Below are 21,890 nucleotides of genomic sequence, written 5' to 3' on the forward strand. Positions count from 1 at the left end.
ATATGTAAGGGGTCCAGGAGAAGCCTTCCCAGAGTGGGTGACAGCCTGAAAACTGCTATGAGCTCCAACTATAAAGTATCTAGAATTCCTCCCCATTTCTTATATGCCTCCTTCCACCCACAACTACCTGGTGAACTGTCAGAGGCTATGGTTGAGAAAGTAGAAATGAAAAATCAAGAAAATATGATCCAACAGTACCAAGAGAAGCAATTTAGTTCAAGCAATTTACCCAGTCATTACATATGCAATGCTTTTATATGCAAATCACATGCAAATATTAATACTACCCTCCATAGGAGGGTAAACATTTTTTGTTTTCTCTGGCTTCTAACGCAAATTCAATTTGGAAAATAAAAATAGAAAACTACCCTGTGTTGGGATAAAATTTGTTTATGCATCTCACTACCTCTTACAATAACCCCAATAGTATCTATAAGCCTAAAGTAGTTTGTTCCTGCTGAAGAACTGTGTGACCTTGACGTGAGCTAAACAGAATTGCTAAAGTACAAGCATATACGAACTGTGTCTGTATGGATGTGAGAAGGTAAATAGCCCCCTCATCCAGGAAGCCATCCTGGGTCACTGGTCCTCCCCACCCCTCCCCTAAAGGCCCACAGAGTGAGTTCAATTCTCTCTCCTCTGTATCCCCACAGAGCACTACTCAGTAAATGGGTATTGGATGCATGAAGGAGTGAGTGTAAGAATGATAATTGGCACAGCAAAATTCATAGACAGAGCAGCCAAATAAGACTACAATTGACTAAATTTAAACAGGCTTAGACATGCATCACCTGTGAACCTCAGGAATCTCCCCACTCCTTGTCCTTCCTTGGCTCCCCAAGGCCCAACCCTGCCCTCAAGTATTTTTAGAACAAAACAACAAAAAGATAGGAAGAAGACTGTGGCAGGAAGAAGGTGGCAGCATTAATATTCTGAACAAGGCTGCAAGGAATTTAAAAGCCGGACCTCCCCCACTAACGTTTGTTTCCTGCACATAAACAGGAACACCACGCAGAGTCACTGCACTTATTTTTAGAAAAAAAATCGAAAAGATTTAAAAGAAAAGAAAAGCACCCTTGGTTGAAGACCAATGTTTCTACCTGAAGCAACAGAGTCAGCTCTTGAGCATCAGTGTCCTGTGAGGGCGCTGTTGCGGGCCTACCTGAGCTGGAAAGAACCAGAAGAAAAGGTTGCTGTTGTAAGTCTTATTCACAGTGATGTAGCCGGAATAACTCGTCAAATTCCATCCTGGGAAAGGAGTCACCGAGCTCAACCGTCTTCCTAGGGGGGGAAAAATATTTACCCGAGGATTAGACAAATAATAAATACGGGGTGAGCCATTCCATCTTGGCCAGACTTCTCCCAGGAGCCAGGTCTGGAATGAAGTGATCAGAAAGGCTACAAGGGGATTGGTATAAAGGTGTTTACTGGTAGCAACTTCCAGCCTGCCCTGGCCAGTTCCACATATTCAAAATTCACCATTTAGCCAAGGGCAAGTGACATTTTAAACCTTTTTTTTTTTGGTTCATACCTTATGAACTATAATAAGAATTTTTTTAAGAAGAAAAGAAAATCACCTATCCTTAGCTCCACTCTAAAGAGTAAACCAAGGTGTTCACATGGGGCCACCTGGAAGGCCAAGGCAGGATAAAGTCACCTAACCCCAAAAGGTGGGGCGGGGGTGGGGGGGAGTGAAAGAGAAATAACAGCTAAGGAGCTCTCAGCCTGGAAGAGGCCTGTGTTCTCCACACTCTTCTTGTGGTGAAAGCAAAGGGCCTGCTACTTCCACTAAGGGAAATGGACCAGGCATGTGGGGAGTAAGAATGACTGGGGCCGGCTGGGGAGGGTGGGGAGAGGCAGGCAGTGAGACTATGGGTGATCACGTGGCTACTCAGAAGGAGCCAAATAGGACAAGGGGCAGCTGTAGAGGGCAGAGGTCCTGGTTTTCTAAGGGCAGCAAAAGGACAGGGACAGGGAGGAGGAAAGAGGGAATGCTCAGAGAGGTGAAGCGCCCAGGAGTAAACAATACTACTATCAATAGAACTGGGAACACTTACAAGGCCACTATACCAAGGGCTTTACATTACGTGGTAGGTATAATTATTATCTCCATTTTACAGATGAGAAAGCTGAAGCACAGAGAGGTTAAGTAACTTGCCCGAGGTCACACAGCTAGCAACGGAGAGCTGGGATTTAAACCCAGAAGTCGGGCTGCGGAGTTAGCCCCTGCCCCTACCCTGCTACACTGCATCTCAGCTAGAGAGTTAGTCAAAAGGTATGAGAAGCAGGGAATGGAGGGGGAAGCAGTGATTAGGAAAGGAGTGGAGAAGGGACAGTAAACAGGTAGGAAGCAGGGTGTGGTGGGGAAGTCTGGGTGAAGAAGAGTCCTTTAGGGGGAACAAAGTAAGTGTCCCCAATAAAAACAAAATTGTTCAAGAAAAGCTACTTAAGTCTGAGACTTATTAAGTTGGAGACTGTTTAGTAGACAGTAGGTAAGGAAGCTCGATCCTACTCATGTGCCACCAACTAAAGATGTCTTCAGTGGGGTACCAGAGCCCATGGGCCCTGGAGTGCTAATTGACATCTCTTCCCAACTCGGCGTTCAGTGACAGCACAGACAGGATGCAGGAAGCCATGGTGTCAATATGGATGCTGATTTGTCCACCCTGGGCTTTGTGTGAGGATCAAATGAAAACATGCATATGACCCTTGAGCACAGAGATGGACATAACATAAGGGCTTAGGCAAAGAGAGGGATGATTCTCATTAGCCTGTGGGCCACCCCAAGAATAGCCTAGAAGACTTTGCCTTTTTGGGGCTCAGTCCAGTTCCCCCAGGAAAGATTGTTTATTCCAACCTCTTAACCTCTTCGCCATTCTCTTCCCAATGAGATCTATCCCTCCCCACCAAAAAAAAAAAAAAAAAAAAAAAAAAAAGGCAAAGAACAAAGAAAGATTTTAAGGAAAAGAAAAGGGAGATGTTTTGGGGAAAGTGGTATGTGCCTGCCCTTCCCATCCCCCACCCTTCCCTCTTCCCATCTTTGCTTCCACTCTCAATTAGCCCACAGAAAGATCACCTCCAGGGCTGGGCAGCCTTTAAAACACTTCTTTTGGCTTTTTTTTTTTTTTTTAATTGAGGCGTAATTGACATACAACATGACATTAGTTTCAGATATATATAACATGATTGAATATTTGTATATGTTGTGAAATGATCACCACAATAAATCCAGTTAACATCTCTCATCACACACAGCTACAAATTTTTTTCTTGTGATGAGGACTTTTAAGCTCTACTCTCTTAGCAACTTTCAAATAGCAAGACAGTATTATTAACTACAGTTACCATGCTGTGCATTACATCCCTGGAACTTATGTCTTTTGTAGCTGGTAGTTTGTACCTAAAACACTTTTGAAATATTTTTCACAAAACTATTAATCTTCTCAAAATCCAACAGAGATCCCCCCCAACAAGGAGGGCAGAGAACCAAAGGCTCAAGCATTGGGAATGAGTGAGATGTGAATCCCAGAGGGCTAAGTGAGCACTTGAGAAAGACAGAGAAAAATGAGAAAGGTCAAAGTAGAATGAGAAAAAGAGAAAACATATAACAGAAAGGAGCTGGAGGGAATGGACTATGGGAGATGGGGTGATTGAATCTATCTATCTCTCTGAGACCAGCACAACACAAGGTCCGCTGGCCTGCTCTGAAAATGACTCAGATGCTTACCCAGTCCTTCCTTTCTGAGCATTGTAAAGCTGTTTCTCTGCTGCCTTGTACTGACTGGGGTTTACTTTCTACCTTCCCTCCTGGATCAGGGGCTGTTGGGAAGCAGGGAATTTGTCTTGTTTATCTTTGTACCCCCAGGGACACAGTATGCTGGTTTATACACTTAAGACATTCGATACACATTTTTTAATGAATAAATGTGAATGAATGAACTAAAACATGACACACTGGCAATGCACTAGGATTAGCTTACTTCTACAAAAACCTCCTAAGGCAGGCAGGCCTTATTAAGATCTCAAGAAATTTAGAAAGACTTTTCTCTGCCCCACAAAAAAGTGTTTCATCCTGTTTTAAATTTCCTTTAAGTAAACCCCGGTAAAATAAAAGCTTTTTCAACTAAATTGATTTTTTGCATTTTCAAATGTCCCCGTTCATCCTTCTAGAATCTATTAATGGAATGTGGAAAATAAACTCCCAAGATGGAGGAGTTTTTCTTCCTGGAACCGTGACTCATAATACAAATGTTGAAAACAGTTGAAAAAAGGAAAAAGGTTTTCTTTGAAGCGACTTCACTTCCTACTTGTTATTTACTGTGCTTGTGATAGAAACACTTTCAAAAAGATTAGCGTATGACCAAAGAAGGGCTTGAACCAGTTAATCAGGTACTTCATATTTGCAAAGACTTGCATCATCATCAGGATGGACAGGACACTACCAGGCCATAAGTAATAATAAATTAAGACCTAATAGCAAAATATTCTTTAAAGTTGGTGAAAAGACAGTGTCTGGAAACATGCTAAAACTGGCCTCCTACATTCATTTTGTTTCAGAGAGTGAGGATTTATTCTAGCTGCAGAGAAAGCAAACATGCAATTACAGTTACATAAAACTAAGCCAGTTAGTTTATGTTGGAGATTTTTTAAAAAATTAAAATTTCCCTTGTCTTTTTGTCAATTACTGTTTATCTCAAAAATGTTCCATTACGATATTAAGACTCATGTTCCTAAGATTCTGACAGACTTGATAAACAAAAGGGATTCAGCGGAGTGAGCTGACCATCTGTCCAGAGCTTCCTGAACTTTCAGTAAAGCGGATGAATACAATTATCCTTAATTGTGTTGTCAGGACTGCAGTTGAATACCCAGATGTACCTGATTTTGGATTAGTCATTTAAAATTCTGTTCAAAGATTTTTGACAGAACTTTAGAAAGTGACATTACACCAGATTTAATATTTTAAATGTTGTCACTCATCAGATGGTGATCTATCAGGCTTAGCACAAAAAAGGACAGAAGATAAAACTATCTCCCTCAGAATCTTTCTTTACTACTGCTGACACCCATGACCGTGAAATGCTTGTAGGCGAGAAATCCAGGAATGGGAGGGATGTGGACAATCTCTCAGGCAGATTTCTCTGTATTCTTTGCACTTGTTCTACCAGATGTACGATTCAGAGACACCATGGCCACGTTGCCTTAATGCTCTGTTTAAGGTGTCTTACTCAGTATGCACAGGCCCTTTCTTATTTGCCCAAATCTTACCCTACACCCTCAAGTCTGGTCACATAGTACAGAGGTTCATACCTCAGGCTCTGGAGTCAGCAGAAATAGGTTTTAATTCCAGATCTGCCACTTACTACCTTTAAATGGTCCTGGGCAAGACACCTAATTTCTCTGGGCTTTAGTTTTCTCATTCGTAAAATGGGAACAATAAGTATTCATTTTTCATTAGAGTTGCTACAAGGATTAAAAGAGCTAATTTGTATAAAGCATAACGTCTGAAACATAGGTCTCAAATTTAAATTCTACAAATATTTATTGAGTGCCTATTACATACAGCCGCTGTGCCAGGTACTCGGGATACAATTACTACTAAATGTTAGCTATTTATTGATATTATTCTTACTACTACTACTACTACTGCTACTACTTTCTATTTGGATTATGCCAACCAACAGGGATAGCTTCCTTCTAAAAATTTCCAGCACGCCTTCCTCAAATGTAATACTTTAGAACTTTAGTATGCATTGCCTGATTCCTTAATTGTTTCACGTGTGTGCATCTGGTCACTCCAAAAGAGGACAAGCTTCTTAAACAAAGGAAAATAAATTATAGCAGGCGAATTACAGAGTGCAAGTCAGAAAATTTGGGTCTTAGACTCATCTCTACTACTATTACCTATGTCCCCTTGGGCAAGTCATGTAAAATATTTGAGTCTCAAATTCCTCATCTGTGAATTGGCAGGGTTTGGTTATAAGTATTTAACTCCTTTTCAGCTCCAAACGAAATGATTTGCTTTGATTTACTGTGAATAAACATAATCTAAGTCATCAGTATCCATGGAAGCCAAAAGAAAGGCATATGATCCAGTTTGGTGGATTTGGGTTAATGATATTTTGCCTCTTCATTTATGCCTAGTGATATCAGCCTATGCCATTGGGCTGCCATCTTTTCATGACTTTTCTACATCAAGCAAAAACGAGTCTTAAAAAAAGACTACACAGCCTCACTACATTATCACTGACTATATTATCAAAGTTTTTCATCTTTTCTTAGAAAAGAGATGGTGAAACATGGAGCCAATGTATATTTCAGACAAAGATATATGAGCAGGACTCCAATGCACCCTTAAGAGGGGAGAATAGGGCTTCCCTGGTGGCGCAGTGGTTGAGAGTCCGCCTGCCGATGCAGGGGACACGGGTTCGTGCCCCGGTCCGGGAAGATCCCACATGCCGCAGAGCGGCTGGGCCCATGAGCCATGGCCGCTGAGCCTGCGCGTCCGGAGCCTGTGCTCCGCAACGGGAGAGGCCACAACAGTGAGAGGCCCGCATACCGCAAAAAAAAAAAAAAAAAAAAGGGGGGGGGAGAATATTTTGGTTTTAAATCAAACCAAAGACAAAAATGATGACAGCCTATTGACTATGAGAACTAAAGAAAAGTTGCTTTATTTTAAACTTCCATACAGAGTATGTACATTTATTTTAGATCTTTAAAATGATCATTTCCCTAAAATTTCCAGTTTCAGCTCCACATTCCCATGAAATCTACCAACTTATCAGCCTCATAAGCATTAACTCTGCCTTCCCACCTGTGACTAGGGATAAACTCCGAAGCAAACACCAAGATCTCCATCCATGGATTCTCATCTCCTTCAAGAAAATGTTCCACAACAGACGTCCCACCTCAATCTACTTTCCCCTCTCTACTGGACTATTTCCATCATTACCTCCTACCCTCCGTAACTCTCTTCCTGACCCTTCCTGACTCCATAACTCCCTCCAGCCACCACCCCATTTCTCTGCTCCCTTTTACAAACAGCTCTGCCTACATACCGGTTTATAGTTCAGGAGTGTCCTGAGGTCCAGAAAGATTACATAATTGATCCTACACAGTGATTTACCTAAGCATGAAGAAGCATTAAGGGCAGAGGCACGTCATAATTTTTAGTCTCTGATGACATCAGAAGACACTTTTTTTTGTATTAATAATAGAAAAACCCACAAACTCTAAATAAAAGCCATCAGCAAACACTAATATTTAGAGAGCAATTTACAGGTTATAAAGAGTTTTCACATGCATTTCCTCATATGATTCTTTTAACATCCCTGAGACTTGGGTGGGTTGTTTTTTCTCCATCTTATTAATGAGGAAACTGAGTCCTAGGATGTTAAGTCAACTTACCAGGCAAAGGGGCCCAGCACAGTGGCTGTGAGCCTAGGCTTTGGAATGAAGCTATCGGGGTGTGAATCCTGCATCTACCAGCTGGTGTCTGTATGACTCTGGCAAGTAACTTCATCTCCTTCTGCTTTAGTTTTCTTGTGTGTAAAACAGATGCACTTCCTGGCTCGCTGCGATGCTAAAATGATTTTTATATCAAATGCATGGAAGCAGTAACTGACATGTAGTAACCAATTGTAGACAGGCCCTATATTAGTTTTATAAATAGATATGCAGGGACTCAACCACTGGTTAATCTGACCCTGATGAACTTTCATTTTAGCTCTAAACTCTGATACTATATGACACCAAATCATTAATATTTGAAATAAAACAATTGAGTAAAATACTAGAATGTATTTTGGATCCTGTGAGACAACTGCTAAAAAAAAAAACCAACTGTTGAAACTATACCAGAAGGTAAGTTTCTGATTTAAACTTACCTTCTGCAAACTTCCCAGCTTCAATATAAGGAGTTAGAAATAATGGCTGTCCTGGATCTCCTTTATGTGGTGTGGAAACATGGGCGTTTCTGTATAAGGAGCGAAACAGCCCATCACCACCAGGGCTGAGCACCAACAGGGCCAGCAAAGCAAGCGCCTTCCACATGGCACCAACCGTTCTGTCTAGACCTAGGATGGAAACAATAACATTCCACAAATAAATACAGAGTAAAAATTTACCAATCCCCTTTACACGCAAGACATTCATTTAGTTACTCAAAGAAAAATATATATAAAGCTCTTTGCTAAGTACCTTAGATACAACCTAAATAAGAAAGACCCAATCCTTGCTCACCCTGAAATTAACAGCCTAATGGAAGGCTATTCAAGGGATTTACAATGCAACTAAAGAAACGATTTATATTTCTAAAACTGTGGTCTGGAAAGTAAATTTGATGAAGGATTACATGAAGCATCAAGACAACAGGGACTCTGTAAATAGATCATGAAATGAGTGGGAGAGACAGTCATCTGCTACAGGCAGAGGACTGAGAACACATTTCAGGCCAAGAGAACCTAGGAAGGCCTTACCAAGGTCGGAGGTGAATAAAAGGTGGGTGGAACTCAGCTAGGCAGAAGAAATGGGGAAGCATCATTGGTGGGAGGCACAGCTTGAGAAAAGGTGAGACCTGAGCTGTCCCTGGGCATTTTGCATGTGATTTCTGGTCACGTTTCTATCTCTTACAAATCACTAAACTTTGCATCCAAGAACAAAAAAGAAAGAGACAGGGAGGGTCCTACAACAATTTTCAGGCCCCTGCCCCTATAGCTAGCTGACAAATGAACTCAAGAGTTAGACTTCACACTTTATTAACACAAAGTTTTCCAAGGATCTTCCACTCTGATGTTTGCTTAGAGTATTCATCTGAGCTGATAATAATAATGGCGTAAAATTTTACGGTGATTTCTCTAAACTTGTAAATACATAAATTGTATTTACAATGGGCTTTCCCATGTATTTTTAGCTGATTTGAACATCCTAATAAATCAAACAGGAAAGCAAGGATTATTATCATCAATCTTAGACAAAGAAAACTTGACTCAAAGGAGTGCCTTATCCATGGACATCAAAGTAGAGAAATAGGAACTAGTATGCAATCAGGGCCGGGACCCGGGTGAGTCGAGTCTGGTGCAGATGCGGGGTGGGAACTCGTCTTTTTTTAAATTTTGAGACTTTGTCTATCGTAAGGTTTTTTTGTACTATTTTTGATTTTTTCAAGTATTGCATTAAAATACTATTTATCTTGATTACTGAGTTTTTTGGCACTCTTAAATTTTATATCCAAGGCAGGCACCTCACTTGCTTCCCCTTAATCCTGACTCTGCTAAGTATTATAATGCCTACATCAGTGCTATTACATTACTCTGCACTGCTGCTAGTTAAATACTCTGCTCACTCAGATTTCTGGATACAAAAAGAAATATACAATTTATGCAAATATAATGTCCGCTTTTGACTGTTTAGTGCTTTAAAATACAAAGCCACTAAAATACCTTAAAAACTCAAAATGTGTAGAAATCTATTAATCACATGCTTATCACAACCCAACTTGGCATAATAGGAAAATATTGCTTGTAGAAAATTTTAAAAGCTTTTCAGCCACATTTCCCCAATAAAATAAAAGTTTATAATTTGATTGAATACATAATCCTTGTCAAGTCTTTCATGGTTAACTTAATAGAACCCTCCAGACTTAATGTAAACAAGCCCAACCAAATAGACTATGTAGCTAAAAAATGCTTTTCTCTATTATTTACTATAATAAGGAACAAAATGAATTTAGAAACTAAATTTAGGTTCCCAAGAAGCCCAAGGGTAATTTAATGATCACTATGGCACTGATAATACATTTTTTTAAATTATGAGAACTTGTTACGCTAACGTTTTACTAACAGCTACTTTCAAGGAATGCTTGAATCAACAATCTTACTAACAGGTTCGCAGGGAAAAAAAAAATCTGTGGTATTAGAAACATATTGGAAGAAGCTCTTCCATTAAGAGGTTTTTTCCCGTGGGCAGAAACAAGAAACTAATCATACCACCTAATTTCTCAATCTTTCTGCTGCAAACATCCAGCCCCCGTTAATGGAAGTCATTAATATTAAAATAACCAGGGTAGTTACAGCACTTCTTCTGTAAGCAGATGTTGACTCAAAGATGTTAAACACAGAAAGGTAAAACCAGTCTCGTTTTAACTGACATAAATCTAACACATAAAAGTAAGAGTTGGGTCAATTTAGGAGCTCCCATTGACATTTAATCAAATAACTATTAGAGTCATGGTTTCCCATGTAGGTGAATAAAAGCAACAACATACTTCATTTCACTGTTTCATTTAATGGTCAGAATTCCTGAACTGTGCTTAGCTGTCATCTCTCCTAATGAAAACGAAAGCCATATCATGAACGGAGAAGTGTTTCTTTTTTTTTAAACATCTTTTACAAATGTTTTTGCCTATCCTAAATTAGCCAGAATCTTTTTATTTACTGAATATTTATTGAGTACTTTCTAAACTAATAAACCCTGTACTGGAAGTTATTGCCCACAGAGAGTGAAAAAAAAAATTATTAACCCTATACTGTATCACGTGTCTACTTGAAGTGATATGAAAACATGCGTGCTATTTCCAGTTCAAATACATCCTACTGAAGGATTCAGGCAAACTGTTCCTCTTAATAAATGTTCAGAAACCGAATAAAATCTAGGCAGATACAAAACAATATTGGCAGACTCAAATAAGCTAAAGGTCAAAACCATGTGATTCACTAAAACTGTCTTACTAAACCTTAAATATTACAATTGGAAATCATGTGTCTAATGTAAATTTTTTTTGATATAAACAAAGCTATTTATCACAGTGTTATTTAGAATAATAAAAACTGTCAACAATGTAAACAATTTAAGGTAAGTAAGTTACTGTACATCAAAAAGATGGAATTATATACAGCAATTAATATGACTACTGAAGAATGTTTTGGAAAATATACTAAAATATTAGGTAAAGAAAAGCAGACTACTAAAATAGATGTATGGTATTTTCTCCTTATTTAATACACTTAAGAATTTCTAAATTTTCTACAATAATTAACCTTATAATTAGAAGAAAATTATTTTCGGTTTTGCTTTTTTATCACACAGTGAAGCAACTGGTAGGCATGGCTTGTTCCTTATTCCTTATTACTACCTGGTTATGACCTCTCGCGTTTCCTAGGAGTAAGAGTTCTGTCTGTTCTTTTAGAATAAGTTCTGCTCTAACATTCTGTGAAGATGTGTCCTGATCTCCTAAAACCATAGAACCTCAGAGACTCAAAGTAAAGTCTGTCTTTGGTGAATTAGAAGGCTCTACACTAATGTGAGATGTTGTTCTAATAATAATTACTCTTATTATATTTATATTTAGTTCTGCCTGGAGTGGAGTCCATAACGAATGTGCATATAATTGGTACTAAGCAAATATGTGTTGAATTGGTGGGTCTAAATAGTGAATCATGGTATGTTAGACATATGGGCGATAGTACATGCTCGTATGGTTCAATTCCTTCATCTCACAGACTAGACAACTGAACAACTAGAGAAGTAAGCAAGTAACTTATAAGTAAGATTACACCACTGGTGAGCAGTAGGACCAAGACTCAAAGCCAGGACTCACTTATGGCTCTAAATCTAATCTGCTTTCCACTCTCCCATCTTTGGTTATGATTATATATATTCAAATATTTTGACTCTTATTGTCTCAGTAGATAGTAACAGTCTGTTATAGTCCTAAACCCCTTTCATTAGATCATTAGAGCATGCAGTAAAAAAATAAACAAATGAATATACAGAAACATTAATAAGTAAGTCTTTCTAGAGAAATTTGGGTTTTAGAAATGATTTGTACTAATTCAGGTTCTAACACGACTCATTCACTGAACCTTGGGCAGGACACTGACTTTTCTGGGTCCCGGTCAATGTGTTAAAACCAATGGTTAGATTTCCAGGAACTGTGAGAGCCAGCTGTTCAACACAGCCATTGTTTAAAATTAAACTATAAACGCTTACCATTAAATAAGTTATATTAAAAACATAAGTAATAAATACTCAAAACTCATCACTTCTTAACTATTTTACTACATTTTACCATCATCTATGCTCTAGAGTTATATTTCTCATATTTGTCTAATGGACAGATTATATAATGGTTTGCTACTGTGCATTCCTTTCCAACTTGCTGTTCAGTAACATCTCGTAGCTTGAAATCAGCCACAGTGGGAGTATTTACACCACAGAAATCAGAGACACCACAAATCAGGGCTTCCCCTGCCCACCCTACCCCAGGGAACTAGATGTTCAACATTTACCTGCTCATGTGAGTCTCACGTTCCTTATTTGAAAAATGAGCTGGAAACTACGTTCCATCAACTCACACCCCAATCTAATGGAAATGATCAGAAGAGACAAAAGGGGAAAATCTGGCAAGTTGTCATCCGTGTGTAGAAGCAACCAGTAACACGCCCAGATAGGCAAGGCTTAGAGAAAAGAAACCTGAAAAAGCCACTGGAAAGTGTGTGTTCTACCACGGAAAAAAAAGAATCAGAAACAAAAACTCCAGAATGAGGACAAAGAAACAAACAGCAAACGTGTCAAGCAGCCCTATGTTTTCCTCTTCTCTCCTTCCCATGTCTCCATTTTACATTATAGATTATTCCAAACAAAGGATAAACATCGTTCATGTAATAAATGTCATAGCTGCAATTAAAACAATTATTTGGAGTTCCCTCACATATTTAACTGGCTTTAATAGCTCCCAACATAAGAAAAACATTCCCCTGGACAAACAAACAAAAAACAGGCCAACTAGTAACAGACGTTTCCATGAAATCTGTAATTAAAGAAAGGGAAAAGAAAGTGATCCCTCTATTCAAATAAGACTCAGTCACCTCACAAGATTATTCAGGTATATCCAAAGCATTTGAATCCTGTAATGAAGGGCTATTGTGCAACCCTGAATTAAATACCAACCCAAATCCCAAGTCTAGCTATTTTTGTTAAAGGATTTCCATGCAAACAAATGGTAAAAGAAAACCTTTATTTCAAAGGATCCAGTATTCATTTTCCTTTGGACATCATTTTCATTTCTAAAATTGATATTTGAAGCACTCTTTTCCCAGAAAGGACTAGTACATGACACAAGGTGATGGGCAACCTTTTGCTGAAGCATCACTGAGACTTACATGCCTATCTCCTTTCCACAGGCCACCCCTCCGGCATCAGACAGTGGTGTCTAATCTTGCTAGTTGAATTAGTCATCCCTATCTCTGCCACCATATCCTTGGGCTCACAGGAAAGGGAAACAAACTCGAGTTATGTGGCAGGTAGAGAATAAAAAGAATCAGGAAGAGGAGGAAATAATACTATCTGACACTATAGTAGGGAGCTTACCTTGAAATCTCACTCCAACGAGAAGGAAAATTGGCATGGGGGTAGGAAGTACAAAGTAGACATGTCCCAAAATGTTAATACCAGCTTTGAAACAGAAAGACCATCCCCATGATCCAGGACATCCTCATGAGAACGATACCAGTAAAAGCTACCAATTATTCAATGCACTCCAGGTACATGAACTGTGCTAACTGCTTTCTATTTTTATTTCTAATCTTTACCAGGTAGGTACTATTATCACCCCATTTTACAGATGAGAAATTGATCCTCAGAGAATTTAAATTACTTGCCCAGGGTCACACAGCTAGAAAGCAGTAGAGCAACGAATTGAGGCCAGGACCAATCAATTTTCAAAGACCATTCTATAGTCCCATACCAGCATCTCCCAAAATGCGCTATGTGTGCCAGGGGCTTATCTCCCTATTCAGGTAAGTATGGAAATACAACACACAAAAACAAAATTTTTGCCAGAAGGTAAATAAGGATGAGAGAAGATTCTTCCCCCATGTTTCAGAGGGAACATGGTCCCACCAACACATTGATTTTGGACTTCCAGCCTGCAGAAATCTGAGACAATAAATTTGTGATGTTTTAAGCCACCCGGTTTGCGGTACTTTGCTATAGCAGCCCTAGAAAACTAATACATGGATAGCTGGGAAGACTGTGGAAGGAGTCAAGGTGGAGGGGATTACGAAGAGTGGAACTTAAACAGTTCTACTTTAAGTTATTATTAAGCGAAAATTCTGAGAGGTCAACAGTAAAATGGGAAAGGGAAGCTAAATTGAGTTTGCATTTAAGACATGTCTGGCATTCTGGTAAGCCAGGATTTCCCACAGAATCCTTTATGGAATACTAGTTCAGCAATATATAATTAGATTTTATAAGAACAAAACTTTGGGAAAATCTGGGCTAAACAAACTTAAACGGGTTTCTTGGTTACAGAATGAACATTTCCGAGCCTTTCACTTGCTACTGGATAGCATGTGTTTATTTGACTGTGTCACTATCCTTAGGCCCTAAGTTCCGAGATTTATATAAGACATACTCAGATGAGGAAACTAAATCCTAGGTTGACTAGTTTCTCAAGCACTAGGTTTAATTTTCTCAAGCCCCCGACTCAACCACTAGATAGTAAAGCTCGAATTTGAAGCCAGATCTAGATGATTCCAAAGTCCATGTATTTTTCATATATCATTATATAAATGACATAATACAACAAAATCTGCCTCCATGCAAATTTTGACAAAAGCAGAATTCTGGGTAAACTGGATTACCTTGGCACGCTATTTGCAAAATTTATAGGTGCTGAAATTGCAAGTGATTTAAGGGCACGTTTATTTGCAAAGAAGTGAGACTCACATGACCAGAGATTGCTTCAAAATGAATATCTAGCTTCCTTCTGTTTTGAAAATAATTTGAGGGGATGGATGAAGCCCTCAATCCTCATGGCAAAAGAAATGTCTTCCACTGAGAAATTCCTTATTTTTGGTGAAGTAAATGTAGCCCTATTCTTTTTAAAACGATCCTCCTTTTTGCTATCTACTATGACTAAATTTTCCATACAAAAAATCAGGATACACAGTGTGGCAAATACAAGGATAAGACTGGGTATAATGGATAAGAATATTTTATATGAGGATAATCCTGGGAAATCACTCCATGTTGTCACCTTACCCAGGTGACAGGTAACTCCTTGATTCCAAAAGAGATAATGTTGTCATTGGGAGTAATCTCCATGCAACACTCCCTTAGATTATTCCAGTACTTCCCACATCTCTTCTCTACACATAGTCTCATTGGATCTTCACCACCACTCTTGAAAGGAGTTAATGCAGCTCTTCAACAGAGGCCCAGGTGGATGGAGCAACGTCCCAAGTAATGACACTCTAGTCAGTAGCAGAGCTGGGACAGATTCCAAGTTCACTGGACCAGTTATTCATTTGATAAACAAATATATTTTAGCTCCTACTATGTGCTAGACTCCAATGCAGGCACAGAAAACAAGAGAGACAAAGTGTCTGCCTTCATGAAGCTTCCCATACAATGGAGACACGAGAGAGGAAACCTATTAAGAACATCAAAGCAGGGTGAACGGTTACAGAGGGATGGGGTCAAGAAGCGATATTATTTTATTTTATTTATTTATTTTATTTTTTGCAGTACGCGGGCCTCTCACTGTTGTGGCCTCTCCCGTTGCGGAGCACAGGCTCCGGCCACACAGCTTCAGCGGCCATGGCTCACGGGCCTAGCCACTCTGTGGCATGCAGGATCTTCCCGGACCAGGGCACGAACCCGTGTCCCCTGCATTGGCAGGCGGACTCTCAACCACTGCGCCACCAGGGAAGCCCAGGAGTGATATTATTTTAGATTGGGTGGTCAGGGAAGGCCCCTCTGAGGTGGTGACAGGTGAGAGGATCTGAAGGTATTAGAGAATTTCAAGTGACTATCTAGGGAGAAGAGAGTTCTGGGCTCGGGTAAGGAAAAAGAGGAACATAATATGTAAACAAGTGGGACAATGGGAAAAGCAGAAGATTGATGGAGTGAAACAAGCAAGTAAACAAATATAAAAGAGAGCTTTTCTCCAGCTCACTTTAAAAAGAAATCAGCAGAGGACTGAAGGTGTGATCTTCAGGAGAATTAATGAAGTGATTGTTAAACTCAGCCTTAGGGGGTGGCATTTCTGAGAGGGTGTGACTCTTCCTGCAGAGTTAAAGAAGTTGAGTGACACAGACATAGAGAACAAACTTGTGGTTGCTAAGGGGGGTTGGGAGAGGGATGGATTGGGGGATTAGCAAATGCAAACTATTATATATAGAATGGATAAACAACAAGGTCCAACTGTATAGCACAGGGAACTACATTCAACATCCTGTGATAAGCCATAATGGAAAATATGAAAAAGAATGCATATATATATATGCATAACTGAATCACTTTGCTGTGCAGCAGAAATTAACACAACATTGTAAACCAACTATGTTTCAATAAAATAAATTTAAAAAAAAGAAGTTGAATGAAAATAAAATAGGGCAAGAGGATAGATACCCCACCAATAATAACCAACTGAGCAATTTTGGTTTGAGCTTTCCTTGGAATTACCTACCAAACCAGAGGGATGAAATGAAGGAACCCACATGTGCAAACACCAGATATAATGCCTGGCACACAGTCAGCAAGTATTTGGGAAGGTAATACAGTCCAATGGGAGGAGCAGAAAGAATTTAGACACAGCTTCAAATGTGGCTCTGTAACCCAAAAACTCTGTACCACTAGACAAAGTACTGGTATACTGAGTGGACCCACACTACCACTCATTGTTATGGTGACAATGATATCGTACATATATAAACTCATACCGGGTATAGCAGAGAGATGAAAGACAGTCCCTGCCCTCACCTTCTGAGACCTTAGAACAGTCCCTGACCACAGAAGAGATGCTAATTAAATCTAATTTCCTTTGCCTTGTCAGTGAATTATTATAATAAGATGGGTTTACAGACCTGAATATTTATTCAACACATAGAGCATATATGAAAATATTAATATAAAAAGGGAGAGAGGAGTTTTAGTTGCTAAATATTTGGATAAAGGCTTGGTGACCATGCATTCAGAATGTGTCCCACCTGAGGTTTCATTCGGAAAATATGGCCACCATCACAATAGGTTGTTATGGTTCCCAGATTAAGTAGGCACTGCCTTCTGAAAAGATAGACAAATTCATTAAATTACCTGGCTTCCTGATATTTGGTTGACATGGATAAACCTCTGTGTACTCTAAAAGTCCAAGATAAAAAATATTTCAGTTTCCCTCTTTCCTGCCCTCTGCCACCTTATTCTCCATCCTCTTTTCACACCCTCCCCCTGTGCCTCCTACAGTGGGAGTAGGAAAGACTCCACTCCATTCATATGGGTACATTTTTTAGTTTGTTATAAGTTATCAAGGAGAACTGTGGCTTCAATAACGCCGTAGATAGAACCATCATTAATATACAAACTGACAATTAACACGTATTTTTTTTTCTGTTTCAAGAACTCTATATATTCAGATTTTCCTCAAGGTCCTGCCCTTTTTCTCTCCTTCTGTACATTCTCATTCAACCATCCCTTGATCACTAACTGCTAGTCCAGAATTTTGTTCCTGACCTTGCTGTGGGGCTCCCCACACTCAGAAGGCTCCTTTGCATGGGTACCCAGTTGGTTCCTCAAACCCATCGAGTCTTATAACAAAACATCAACATCCCCCCTGAACTTCCCCCTCCTCTAACTTCCTGATTCCTAATGACACCCAAGGCTCATGTTAAGTCATTCACAAAATCCCACCTCTCTTCTTTTTTTTTTCCCTTTTGGTTCATAAGTCAACCCTCACTTGCCCTGGGGACATTTGCAAAGCCTCCTAACTTGTCTCTCAGACCTCAGGTCCTCTCCACACCCATTCAGCCTAACACTGATGCTGAAGTGAGCTTTCTAAAGCGCAAGACACTTCCCTCCTCAAATGCCTTCAGTGGTTCCCAACTGCAACCAGAATAAACTTCCTGCCATGTAATTCAATGTCTTCCACAATGTGACTCTGGCATAACTTTCCAGAGCAAAGTGATACGACCCCTTCATAAACGCTATGTTCCAGCCAAATCAAACCCTTTTGTGTTCCCCAACTTTACTCTGCCTTCTATGTTTTTACCTCCAGGCAAATAGTAAGCACTAAATCAATATCAGTTGAATGATAATAGAATTTATGTGGGAGTATACAGTACACTGTAAAATTCTTTCAACTCTTCTGAATGTTTGAAAATTTTCAAAATCAAACATCAGTAAAAATATTAGTCCATTTAGGATGAAAGAATGAATCTCTTGGGAGGTGGGTTATCCTCCCCAGATACAGGTACAAGAAGATATGTCAAGGGGTCTTTCTGAAAGATGAGTAACAGAATATGGAGTCGCAAAAGGGAAAGGAGGAAGAGCTAGCCCCTAGATGCCTAAATAAATATTTTGGCCAGTAAGCAACCTTAGCAATTTAAAGACAGCCACTAACTAGAATCAGAACACAAAGAGAAGGTTAAGAGGTAAGACCTAAGGATACTGGAAAGATGTGATGCTAAGAATTTGCTTTTTCAGGCTAATGGATCTAAGGACATCAAGACTTATTACCACCACCCCGATCTTGCTCCCCAGATTCTAAGGTTAAAGTAGTAAAAGAAAAGCATGTGGTTTCATGTCCAAGGCAGTACCTGCAATATCTTCTTTGGTTCAGTTATACTCAGGAGCATAGGTTTTATGAAGAAAGCACCTGATCACTGTCCTGTGAACTGAGTCTATTGCTTAAAGCTTTGAACTTGCAACTATATAGCATGAAAGTTCAAACTCCATCACTTGTTTTGACCAAGTACAGTTCTTAGCCCTCTGTCCAGGTTACCCCTCTCCCGAATCAATATAGATATTAATGATTTGTTCTGCTAGAACAAATTCTAGAGGAACCTTTCTAATTATGGGAAACTTGTCCTTCTTAAGTTCTTCTTCTAAACCGCTGGGAACGTTAAACAAAAATAATCATGTTTACTCTTTAAAATGAACTATACTTCCTATTAAGAATGGGTCATTACCTATTTACCTTGGGTATTTGGGAAAAGATAAAGGGGTATCTTGTTGGGAGCCAAGAAGTTTTCGCCATTAGAAGATGGCCGACACCCTGCTTCTCTTCCTGATTTATGAGATAGAAGTTCGCGCCTAAAATGAAAGCCCGCGCACGCAGCACCAATGATGATTAGCCAAGTACTTCCCTCATTCTGAATCCCGCCCCCCTTTCTCTGCAGTGTATAAATACAGCTACCGCAGCAATAAAAGTTTGAGGCTTGATCAGGATTCTGTCTTGCCTCCATTCTTTCGCGTCTCCTGCCCTTCCCCCTTTTTTCAACCCCCACAGGTTCCTCCTCGGACTCACAAGGATTTGTCCTGCTGGTCGGGACTCCCGGGGACGCCCGGGGCCGTACACAGTATCTGGTGTTAGCTGGGGCAGTAACTAAGCTCTTCCTCTCTTACTGTCTTAGTTTCATGCACACCAGGGTAATATTCAACACAATTTTTCTTCTAACAAATCATACACTTTCCAAAACAAAAACAGTCATTAACAAAATACTGTTATGCTGTTTGCATTTTTTTCTCCCCCCAAGGGCAGTGAACTGATAAGCCCAGTGGACTTCCTAAACACTCTTCTAAGTCATTTGAACTGCCTGTCAGTCAAAGCCCACTTATTTCTCAGGCTATAAAATCAGTCTAATAGAACCCCACTGTAAATTGGTTTATAAGCTGGATTCATAGGTAGTGTTGGGCCAATTACATCCCTCCAAAAGAACCGACTCCTATAAAAGAAGAATAAAACAGCTTCTTGCTAAGAACACTTGCATCACATTATAAAGGGTTTCCACTGGACTTAGATTAGCCTGCAGTACAATTCTAGAAAGCCCAATCAGCTAAGGGGTTTTGACAACTTTTCAGACTTTCATATGCCAGCAAAGCCAGTACAATCTACTTTTCCAAAAGCATTCCAATTCCTATTTTGAACAGCTTTCTTGAAAGTTATTTTTCAAGTTACTAAAATGCTCCTTGGATTTTTTTTTTCTCCTTACATCTCTGTTCTTCCTCATCCCTCACCAAAAAAAGTAAAAAGCAGTTGTACAAGTATCTTTCAAATGCGGAGACTGAAGCTTAGTAAGCTTAAATAATTTGTTCAAGGTCACCAACTCGCCAAAGGCAGAGCTAGGATTCAAATCCATACATATGCCAAAGCAGCTTTTTTTTCAGGACACCAAGCTGACGTGAAAGACACTGGATGTGTCCATTTACACACATCTCTACGTGTCCCTCTGGCTCCTATGAATTCCCCTGCAAGGACCTAATCCACTTGGCAGAAAGTTGCTTCCACCTGTGCCATGCCCCTGGTTTTCTTCTAACCCTACATTCCGGGAAAAACAGCCTTTTCGTGTGCCTTCCTTCACTCAAGCCAAGTCTCCTTTTGCGGGACACGCACTAATTAAAAGCATTTTCCGCTTTCCTCCACAGCACCCACGAAATAAAACATCCCAAAGGGACTCGGTGAAGAAGAAGGAGGTCGTGTCCGACGCCCACCCCTCGCACTGAGAGTTATGGCGGACCACACAGCTTCGCGCTTCCCTGTAGGGGCGCCTGGCCTGGAAGAAGCCCGGAGGCGACCTCCTCAGATTGTGCCAGAAGCCTTCGGGAGCACGTTCCGGGCTGGGCGCACACAGAGCAGAATACCAGGACTCCGATTTGGAAACTACTAGCCGGCCCAAACCACCTGACCCCAATCTCACCTCACCGGGCTTGCTTCCTCTACGGTGCTGAAGGCTTCTGAGACCGCCCTCCTTACGCTCCGTGCGTCCGGGGCCCAGAAATCCCCGCGGAGCCGCGCACTTACGCAGGGCACACGGCGCTCCTCCCTGCCTCGCGGTGCGCGGGGACCGAGTCCGGAAAGAGTGAGGCGGTCTCCCTTCGTCGCCCCTCGCAGTCACGCGTACCCTGCAGACCGCGAGTTTTTGAGTGCTTCTCTCAGGAGGAGGAGACCCACGTGACCTACACCTACGGAGCCAAAGGTAAGTCCCCACCTATTTCTCCCGGCGACCTGGCCGCGCCCGGTCAGCGCTTTCCGTCGTGGAAAAAGCCAGCAGTCGCAGAGTGAAATCTTAAAAATGAACAGAGAAAGACTGACCACGGTGCAGCTGCATTTGGTTTGTTTGTTCCTTTGTGTTCCTTTTGACTTTCTCGCCTGCTTTTTTTTTTTTTTTTTTTTTTTGCGGTACGCGGGCCTCTCACTGTTGTGGCCTCTCCTGTTGCGGAGCACAGGCTTCGGACGCGCAGACTCAGCGGCCATGGCTCACGGGCCCAGGCGCTCCGCGGCATGCGGGATCTTCCCGGACCGGGGCATGAACCTGCGTCCCCTGCATCGGCAGGCGGACTCTCAACCACTGCGCCACCAGGGAAGCCCTCGCCTGCTTTTTTGAAGCTGCTATCTTAGAATTTCCACCGTATTTTGAAATAATGTCCCCACGCCCGTGCTTGCAAGCCTGGTGTTTGCACCTGGAAGCAGAGTGGGGTTTTACTCCCCCCGTTTAAAAGGCCCACATGCATTCCTGGATAGTTATTACACATGGTAATGGCGCTAACACTGGGGACACACTGAGAGCCAGTACTGTGTCCAGTGCATTCTCTGCCTTACTGTATCGGGATGTTAGAGCAACCCGATGTGTTCTGTGCTATAACTATCCTCACTTTGCAGGCGGGAAACTGGAACTTAGAGAGATTAAGGAGCCCATTCAGGGTCATCTCTTATAAGTGACCTACCTGAGTAGGTAGTATTAACCACCACCAGGTGCTGGCTAGTAAGCCAGACACTGGAGGAAGACAGAGACTTGTTTAAAAAAAAAGAAACAACAGACCCAAAATGGGGTCTCTTCTGCTAAGCCCCTGTCACCAAACCAAGACCTAATACCTAACCTGATTGCAATTCCAGC

General features: G+C 40.7%; 1 protein-coding gene across 1 annotated transcript in view; it reads right to left on the bottom strand.

The window, feature by feature from the left end:
• Positions 1–8,000, bottom strand: part of CPVL (carboxypeptidase vitellogenic like) — a 101,073-nt gene extending 93,073 nt beyond the window's left edge. The window contains 1 exon segment of the mRNA XM_073809777.1: positions 7,887–8,000. Within this exon segment, the coding sequence (XP_073665878.1) occupies positions 7,887–8,000 (114 nt within the window).
• Between the last annotated feature and the right edge of the window lie 13,890 nt (positions 8,001–21,890).

The sequence above is a fragment of the Tursiops truncatus genome, chromosome 9 (assembly GCF_011762595.2).
Source record: "Tursiops truncatus isolate mTurTru1 chromosome 9, mTurTru1.mat.Y, whole genome shotgun sequence".
NCBI lineage: Eukaryota > Metazoa > Chordata > Mammalia > Artiodactyla > Delphinidae > Tursiops > Tursiops truncatus.